At 35.0% G+C, this 8,520-nt stretch overlaps 3 protein-coding genes across 4 annotated transcripts; 1 reads left to right on the top strand and 2 right to left on the bottom strand.

Moving 5' to 3' along the window:
- Positions 1 to 1,280: 1,280 nt before the first annotated feature.
- LOC101893821 (vacuolar protein sorting-associated protein 33B) lies at positions 1,281 to 4,173 on the bottom strand. 2 transcript variants are annotated; one of them, XM_005187503.4, is made up of 4 exons: positions 3,987 to 4,173; positions 3,719 to 3,925; positions 3,333 to 3,660; positions 1,281 to 3,009 (listed from the first exon to the last, which is right to left on the bottom strand). In XM_005187503.4, exons 2-4 carry the CDS (start codon positions 3,877 to 3,879, stop codon positions 1,480 to 1,482), a joined length of 2,019 nt encoding a protein of 672 aa, XP_005187560.1. In that variant the 5' UTR covers positions 3,880 to 3,925; positions 3,987 to 4,173; the 3' UTR covers positions 1,281 to 1,479. The 2 variants fall into 2 exon arrangements, with proteins under 2 accessions (XP_005187560.1, XP_019893753.1); XM_020038194.2 differs by having other exon boundaries at positions 3,719 to 3,939; positions 3,998 to 4,173.
- A 960-nt stretch (positions 4,174 to 5,133) lies between these two features.
- Positions 5,134 to 6,104, top strand: LOC101894173 (ribonuclease P/MRP protein subunit POP5). The gene is made up of 3 exons (XM_005187505.4): positions 5,134 to 5,355; positions 5,429 to 5,669; positions 5,789 to 6,104. The coding sequence occupies exons 1-3, from the start codon at positions 5,336 to 5,338 to the stop codon at positions 5,963 to 5,965; spliced, it is 438 nt and encodes a 145-aa protein (XP_005187562.1). The 5' UTR covers positions 5,134 to 5,335; the 3' UTR covers positions 5,966 to 6,104.
- On the bottom strand, positions 5,978 to 7,543 carry LOC101893995 (adenosine 3'-phospho 5'-phosphosulfate transporter 2). The gene is made up of 3 exons (XM_005187504.4): positions 6,595 to 7,543; positions 6,351 to 6,532; positions 5,978 to 6,288 (listed from the first exon to the last, which is right to left on the bottom strand). The coding sequence occupies exons 1-3, from the start codon at positions 7,384 to 7,386 to the stop codon at positions 6,132 to 6,134; spliced, it is 1,131 nt and encodes a 376-aa protein (XP_005187561.1). The 5' UTR covers positions 7,387 to 7,543; the 3' UTR covers positions 5,978 to 6,131.
- Between the last annotated feature and the right edge of the window lie 977 nt (positions 7,544 to 8,520).

Raw genomic sequence — 8,520 nt, 5'->3', positions numbered from 1 at the left:
TCAGTTTTAACAGGACGGCCCTACGTGCCACACAGCCAAAGCTACAGTCGATGTTTTACGATCAGTTTTTAAAGATAGCATTATCAGCCCCAGAGCAGAGTTCGGTTAGTCACCTCGAAGCTGCGATTTGACACTGTTTGACTATTCTTGCTGGGGTGCCGTCAAATATAAGTGTTACGCCGACAAGTCCGAGACAATTGATGCTTTAAAAGACAATATTCGTGAAGCCATTGATCAAATACAGCTGCGCAATTCGGTCCAAAGAGACCTAGGGTATAAAACCGTTATTTCGATGAAGGGTATAAAAAGTGCTGATATAGCTCCTCATTTTGACTTTGTATCATGGTATCAAAAGTTCGGCCGGCAGAGCTTACTACTTTTTTACTTGTGTCAATTGTTTGGTACAAAATTTGTACAAATTTAATTGCCCGAAGCACACAAACAATACGATTGCCTTAATGTACTTCGGTTGTCAAGGAAGTGGACGAAATAATACAGCAACATCAGCAGAAATGATTCGAAAAGTAAAGAAGCGACTTGATCGAAATGGCTCGTGAGCTGAACATATCGCAATATTCCATTCGGCAAATATTGAAAAATGAGCACGGGGTAAAGCCATTGGTATTCCAAAAAGTGCAAGAACTTACACCGCAACAGAAAGAAAATAGACTCAAAAGAGCTAATAAGTTGCTTCGCTTGGCCGAAAGTGGTGAACTCCGTTGAGAAAACATTCATTGTCCAGCAGTTTGTAAACAAACAAAATGATCGTGTTTACTTGCCAAAGAGGTCAGCTGAAAATGTGCACATTCGGTTATCCGAATATTATCACGAAAATATTCTGGAGGGCGTATTAAAGCTTTGGGCACGCAAACATTTTGGCCGCAGACCTTGGACATTCCAACAGGACTCAGCACCATCGCACTTAGTACGCCCCACCCAAGAATGGTAACACAATGAGGTTCCTCGCTACATTTCCAGCGCACAATGGCCACCAAAATCTCCGGATAGCAATACGTTGGACTATTGTGTCTGGAGTATTTTGGAAAGCAAAAATACCAAAGTGTCGATAACCTCAAGCAAGCACTTCGCCGGGAATGAGGCAAAGTACTGCCAAAATTCGTGCCAAAGATGACCAATTCGAACAAATCTAAACTTATTCTAAAATTCGATGCTATTTAGGACATTTTTTGCTTTAATTCAATAAAATTTAAAAAAATGTAAAAATTATGGCGTTTGACTTTTTTGCAGTTTTTTATCTCACCCTGTAAATAAAAAAACACTTTTTGTATGCAAAATATAAATAATACAAAAATATTTCCTTTTATTTTTTAAAAAATTATAAACATCTTTTCACAACTGTATGTATATAATATCCATGACAAGAACAATAACATGATAATATCAATCGGCTAAAAAAATTGTCAAAAACTTGTTTGTGAAACATAAATTTGCGCATTTGTCCCTTGGTCTTCGTGTATTTTACACAGTTCCATTAAATGCTCCCGCTATCAGATCACTACCTGATAATATACAATCTGATGCAACGAACACCTGAGATTCTGTTATTTTCGATATAAGGTCACAAGCAGCAATTTCAGCATATGTAATGCCTCCCACCACATATACAAATATGTTTCGATTTTTCAACGGCAAATCCTTTGCATTACCTTGTTTAACACTCTGACCATAAGATTTCAATGACTGGCTATTAATTTGAATTTGCTCAATCATAGACAGTTTTGTAACCAAATCATCGATATTGGATGATTTCAATAGAAATGAACATAATTGGGCCACAAGTGGTATATACAGCCGATTGAATACATAACTAGGACATGCCGTTGTGTTTGAAGTCGATGCAGTAGTTGAAATCGAAGCAGATGATGACGAAGCCATTGATACATTGTCCAATTCTTCGGCTCCAGCCGTTGAGACCATGAGTTTTAAGCGATTTGCATTGGCTTGAAATTGCGTTTGCTGAAATTTAGGAATATTAAGAGGAATATTGGAAAGAAGTTTTGTTGCCTTTTTATTCAGTGGAGTAGACAATATGTTTACAGTCTCTTCTCCTGGCACTGGTAGCAATCCAATTTGAGCTAGGTTTTGAAATACCACTAAATATTTCAACCCAAAGTAGTTACAGTAATTTCTAATGAATTGTGAAAGTTCATCGGATGTTATGCCAGCACACACATGTAATAGGCATAGCATTCGCAAAGTATTGTATTTGTGTCCATCTGTTGTTAAAAGTTCATCAATGTCACCCAGAATTTTCTTACGTGATACATTGTTTAGAATGTCTTCTTCTAGAGCCTGAACCCGTCGATAATTGGAACCAAGCATTTCAATGACTTTTTCACTGGCATTTAAGTGCCTCAATAATTTAGTTTTCATTTCGGTAATTTTTGGCAGTTTACGGTTAACATAATCGTGCATTTCATCCAATTTCATGTTGTTAAGTTTTTGCAGCTCCATGCTCATCGCTTTGGCTTGCTGACGAATTTGACTGCTTGCTGCCGCAAAATGTCTGTACCGATTTTCCGCATAAATTTCATCATGCACGCCACTCAAACGTATTACTGATGTTTTAGTATTTTTTGTGTCGTTTTTATTCGATGCCTTGTCTTTGTCTTTTTTAGATGGCACGGAAAATATTGATAATTTCTCTTGTAAAATTTTGTTTTTGTTTAACTCTAATTCAAGCATTCCAGCATTACTTTTAAAGATCTCCAATAGTAGACCGGAATATGTTGCAGGGGTCAATAAGGGCGATGCAAAGTCTTTGTCACGATCTATTATTAACATGGCCGAGAAATCGGATTCATTATTATCATTTGCTCTTTTTGGAAATGGTCCCAAATTATTTAACATATTTAAAATGTTTTGCGAATGTACGCCGTAGGTCATGATGATTTCAGGACGTCCACATAGGATTTGTAGAACCCGTAAACTGCGACTTATTGCGGGTATTAGAGAACAATCTGATAGCATAAAAGCTGTGGAAAAGACCTAAAAAAAGACAATGTAAAATAATTATTAAAATGTGAATCGAGTTTCGCATCGGATGAATTTATATGAGCGATGTCTGAATAAATAAAAAACGGAAATGATATAAAGGGTCCGACAAATAATTATTTTTGAAAATCGAGGGTAGCTTCGACTATTTGGCACTTAGCGCCGTCCTGTTTAAATTAAATGTGGACAAAATCCTCCTCTTCAATTTATGTCATTAAATTTTTTAACGTGTTCCGATAACTTAACGGCAAATCCTTGCTTAAAAATGTCCTAATTATATCTCTGGAGGAAAACTAGAGGCCTTACTGCCTACTTACATTTGGCACTTCCATAGTTAACAAGCCTTCGTCCAAGTGAATGAAATCCCAGCTGAATCTATGTAGGCTAACTACGCCATAAAGGCCTTCATGTTCCAAGAGCTGAACGAAATATCCAAAACATGAAGGAACACAAATTATATGATAATATTTGAAACTTGTATCATCAGATCCGTGCATTTCTGTGCTCCTGATTAATTTTATTTGTTCAATAACACGATAAAATGTTGTCAGGTCACTGCGCATCATATACAACTGCACTTGATCAGAGGAACGAGTAATCGCATTGTTGGCATCCAGCTTGAAAATGCGTTGTACGCCCTTCAATCTTAGAAATGAAAGAAAGTTTTAAATCAACAAAATTATTGCAATAGTGTAGCACTTACTTTAGCCATGATGCTGCACAAATATGTTCAAGAGGTTTAATCAGATTGGGTTCGATTATTAAGTCTTTTTTGCCAGGAATGGAACAGAGAATTGCCTGCAATTTCTCTTGAGCTATAAGCTGAAATCCCTGCAGTTTTTTATCCAGCGATGTAGATTGCATCTTCCAAGATGTCTCATGAAGGCCTTTTCTCCCTGAATTGTAGTTTCTATTCCAAAGAAACTAAAATCAATCAATTTCCATTAAAATAGTTAGTTTGATGAGCTTACAAGTCAATTACGTTATTAAGAACATTGAGTGAAAATAAAATGGCCAATAAATTATGAAACCAAAACAAAAATACGTCTTGTTTAGAATAACAGTGGAAAGAAAGTCACCGATGAACTCAACAAAATTAAAAAATGTTCCATGGTAGAATACAGGTAGATTCATGGACGTAACTGCTGGGTCAATACACTGTCAAACCAATTTTGGAATTGAAATTTTTGACTGAAAAATTTGTAAAAATTGTTGAAAACGCATGTTATAATAACCTCCCATCGATGTCGTATAATAAAACAAACATATATAAATCTACTTATATTTAAAAAAAAAAAAAACATTTTAAATTTTTTGACTTGACAATGTTCCAAAACGTTAACGAATCTGCCAATATTCTTCTAGCATGTGAGCATGGTACAATAACTGTACCAAATCGTGAACCTATACAAACAATGTTTCGCCACCGGAGCTAGAACCCATCATGACCAACAAATACCAATTTTTAGCCAAATCTGTGGAAAATGTGGCAAAATCATCAAAATACCGAATTTTGGGAGGTACCGTTATATGTCGGCTATAAAAAAGCGGAGTACGGCTACGCGATCCCGGCCTTCGACCGGGGCTTGAGATTTCCTCCTCTAGGGAATGTCAAATACCGGCTACGCGATCCATAGTTTTTTAAATATAATATATCTTCGGAACTACAAAGCTATAAAGGTAAGATACATATTAGTGGAGGAAATCCCAATTTCATGTTTTACAACACTAATATCTTCGGAACTACAAGAGATATCAATACCTATAGCACCTTTTGGAAAGGCCAGAGTGTAGGCTACAATGTAGTAGGCAGTATAATACCCCATAATGGGTCCATTTCAGAAAGGCATTTCCACAAGCTTTCAAATAATACCCATTTTGTACATTTCAGTTGTGTACAACCGGATAAAACCCGAATTTTGTATCCGAACTTCCGGGTAGAATAACCGGGTAACTGGATATTCCCCCACAAAAAATTACCTTGCCGTAATCAGGTCAAAATTTCAGGTCAATCATAGCCCCTAAACTCAACTTAAGCCTTGTAATTTTACAAAGCCGTTCTACCTCCTTATTGTACCATGCGTCTGGGTTAACCCCATGGTTAACCCTGACAATAAATCTTTCTTTAGAGAAGATACGTTAAATTTGCTGTGACCGATCACTGTGACCCACATAAATATTTTATATATAAACGCGATATTAGCATGAATTGGAACAGCTGATTGGAAAGCCTGAAACAGCCAAAAAAAAAGCCGATTATGCCGGAACGCCATTTAATTAAGTTGTGTCCCCACATGTAAACAAATCATTCACAAAAATAATGGTGCGTGTTAAAAATAGGTAAATAAATTTGTAATTTGTTTGTTAAATATCTGAAAAAGACTTATCTTCATCTGCCTATTAAATAATGTAGATACATCGTAGTACGGATTGCTCCAAAGAACACAAGCCTTAGCTCGCTCTACGTAAAGGAACAGGTTCTTGCCAAGTGTATATTGAACCATGTAGAGAAGTATTATGGTGTGTATGGTGTCGGTCTGCTGGAACATGGCTTTCGTGTTAAATATTGTAATGACAGAACCAAAATAGCAATATTGCGGTGTTCTCATCATTCCTATAAATTTGTTACGAGTATATTGCCGCTAATGACAAGTGTAAGTGTTGAGTTATTGGCAAGAAAGTTTTGCCTATGCGATATTTAGATCGAGAGAATGCTATTTGAAATTCAATTATAACAATTTTTAGAATTTCCATTGTTTTTGTGTTATTTTAGGTTGGCGATGTCCCAGCTAAATTTAATACCATCTATACAGGAGCTACTATAATGCAATGTAATAAATTTATTATAAAACATCAGCAAAACTTTTTGGATCGCATGGTTGGGCAGGTAGTTTCAGCTAAAGAGAGACAGGAAATGATCAAGCGTGTCATAGAGTTCGATACAAGTTAAAAAAGAAAACAATTATGAGTATGCATAATATGTGTCGATATATCTTATCTTAGCATGTCCTTTTATTTAAAATATATGTGTAGGTACTTAGAAATAAAATTTTCTATTCTAAAAATATAATATATAATTTGGTATAATATTGAGTTGTAATGTTTATTTAACATAGTTAAACTTCTACTAAATATTTCCGTGATATTGACGTACGTCCATTGAAGGTAATATGTTTAATTTTATGTTTAATATCGTTAAGAGTCAACTTATTTTTCTTGCTGTAGACGTTTAGGTAAATTCCCAAAACTACAATCAAACCTGACCAAACATATCTGTAATAAAAATAATGTTTTAGGATAGGTCTCATAGTTGGAAGAGAACGACATTAACTTACTGTATTGTAAATGGCTTGCTAAAGAAAACAAAAGAAATGGCAATCGTAACTGCTTTGCGGGCAGTTGTAACTGTTGCTGCTACTGGTGCCCCACTACTCTTTACCAATGCAAGTACAAAGTGGATCCCAAGGTATCCGGAAAGACTAAACAAAAATCCATAGAAGAAAGCTTCTTTTGAATGCTGAAAATGAGGGATACAACTTATTCTTGGAATTACAACTTGTATCGGTAATTTCTGCTCACCTGTAAACAGAAGGCGAAGTCACTAAAAAAGTTGCCCGTAATCATCATGATAACAAACAAATAAATAAACCCCAAGCCATATGAATACAATACAATTTCACTGCTGGCTGCTTTATGTTCTCTCATTGCTTTTTCCTGGACATTACCAATGGCAGCATCACACAGCAATGCGCCTGATATCATCGCAACTCCAAACAGATTGAAATTTGGTGATACTTGCGAATCGGCCAAAGTAAACCATGCCAAACCAATACACATTGCTAAAGCTGCTGCGAAATCCAGGGGACCATAGCGTTTTCCTTGTATAAGAATACTACCAATCATAACTGGTATCAATTTACAGCACTTGAATATAACCTGGGTGGGATAATTGAGATAACCCAAACTGGAGTTCGAAAGACCCATTGTACCCAAAGTTAAGGTGGCAAGAATGACATAAGTTTTCATTGGTATTTTTCGTTGCATAGCTGGCATCCCACTTCGTCTTGCTTCTACGTTGCGTTCTACAACTCCAAAACATATGTAATAGCCAAATTGAATTAGTGTTAGGAACCATCCATAAGATTTGAATTCCTCCTCCGTGAATATTAATTCTTGCAAATAGCCATATAATAAATAAAGAACAAAAACTCCTGCACAGCTTAGGAGAAACTGAGTCGTCTTATTGTAATGTGTTAATTCAAAACATAATATTCTCATTTCCGGAGGGTCGTCAATAGAAGATTTTCGTTGCTGCGTTCCATTGCCATTGGAATGTTGTCCGCTTATTTGAATTACGTTGGGGTTACTCATTGTGCATGTATTCCTCTTCAAAAAATTACCACATATCTTGCAGATTTTATATCACAGATCAGATTCAAGAATCACCTTAAGATGAACGTCACTTAAAATGTAAACGTCAACACATTGTTTACATTCGTTATTGCGCCGGTCTGGCAAAAATAGGGTTCGCAATTGCTATTTTAACCGGTTCGCAAGTTATAGAACCCTTTTTATAAACAATGAAAGAACAATGTCAAATATGTTTAAGGTACCATTAGACGGAATATATTTCATATTGTGCTGTCACGTTATTATCCGAGTGTATTTAAAAATAAAAAAAATTTAAGAAAATACATATTATTTTTAATAAATAATATTTTATGTATAAATTGTTATTGCAAATTAAATTTACACATTACACACAACAAAGGAACAACATTTGCAAAGTGTTCCATTGATTTTGAATAAATAATGAAAAAACGAGAGAACTGATTGAAAGGTCATAATTTCTTTTTAAAAACATGTACTATACATCTCTACAGATTTATTTCGCTACGAAAATTTTTAATTTTTTCCTTGCATACGTTGAAATAAGCATTTTAAAATCACCTGAATTTGAATATTTTTTAAAAAATTTCCATAAATTGAAAATAATACTCACGCATACATAAATAAAATTAACATTTTAAGCCATGGCAGAAGAATACAGGTAGTCGGATCGACACACACAATGAACTGTCAAACTGATTTTGGAATTGAAAATGTTGAATGAAAAATTATTGAAATTTGTAAAAATTGTTCAAGAATGCGCGTTTTAACAAACTCCGAATTGCATCGTATAGGAAAACATTTGAAAAATTACTTATTTTTGATAAACATTTAAAAAATTTTGACATATCAATGTTCCCAAGCGTTGATGCATCTACCTATATTCTTCTACCATGATGTTAAGCCAAGAAAATGAAAAAAAAAAAAAAATGAATCATATGGTAGTTCTGCCCTACCTTGATTTCATTCTACCATGGTAGATATGCACTTAGCATGGTAGAAAAATACAGGAAGACGGTTGGGAAAATTGTTAAATGTTTCTTCAAAAATATGTAGATTTGTACATGTCACAATTACCAATCGGAGGATGTTATGATGTGCATATTTTAACAATTT

This window comes from Musca domestica, unplaced genomic scaffold (genome assembly GCF_030504385.1).
Source record: "Musca domestica strain aabys unplaced genomic scaffold, Musca_domestica.polishedcontigs.V.1.1 9, whole genome shotgun sequence".
Lineage (NCBI taxonomy): Eukaryota > Metazoa > Arthropoda > Insecta > Diptera > Muscidae > Musca > Musca domestica.
Note: the sequence above shows the minus strand (reverse complement) of the source record. Positions and strands in the feature narration are given on the sequence as shown.

Excerpts from the sequence above, each read along its gene's own strand:
- LOC101893821 (XM_005187503.4), bottom strand. The coding sequence starts at position 3,879 with ATGCAATCTACATCGCTGGATAAAAAACTGCAGGGATTTCAGCTTATA. Across the intron at positions 3,661-3,718 it reads TGTGCAGCATCATGGCTAAA|ATTGAAGGGCGTACAACGCA; the intron begins GTAAGTGCTACA and ends TTCATTTCTAAG. Across the intron at positions 3,010-3,332 it reads TAACTATGGAAGTGCCAAAT|GTCTTTTCCACAGCTTTTAT; the intron begins GTAAGTAGGCAG and ends GTCTTTTTTTAG.
- LOC101894173 (XM_005187505.4), top strand. The coding sequence starts at position 5,336 with ATGGTGCGTGTTAAAAATAG. Across the intron at positions 5,356-5,428 it reads ATGGTGCGTGTTAAAAATAG|ATACATCGTAGTACGGATTG; the intron begins GTAAATAAATTT and ends TAAATAATGTAG. Across the intron at positions 5,670-5,788 it reads TATTGCCGCTAATGACAAGT|GTTGGCGATGTCCCAGCTAA; the intron begins GTAAGTGTTGAG and ends GTGTTATTTTAG.
- LOC101893995 (XM_005187504.4), bottom strand. The coding sequence starts at position 7,386 with ATGAGTAACCCCAACGTAATTCAAATAAGCGGACAACATTCCAATGGC. Across the intron at positions 6,533-6,594 it reads ACTTCGCCTTCTGTTTACAG|CATTCAAAAGAAGCTTTCTT; the intron begins GTGAGCAGAAAT and ends CCTCATTTTCAG. Across the intron at positions 6,289-6,350 it reads AGCAAGCCATTTACAATACA|ATATGTTTGGTCAGGTTTGA; the intron begins GTAAGTTAATGT and ends TTTTTATTACAG.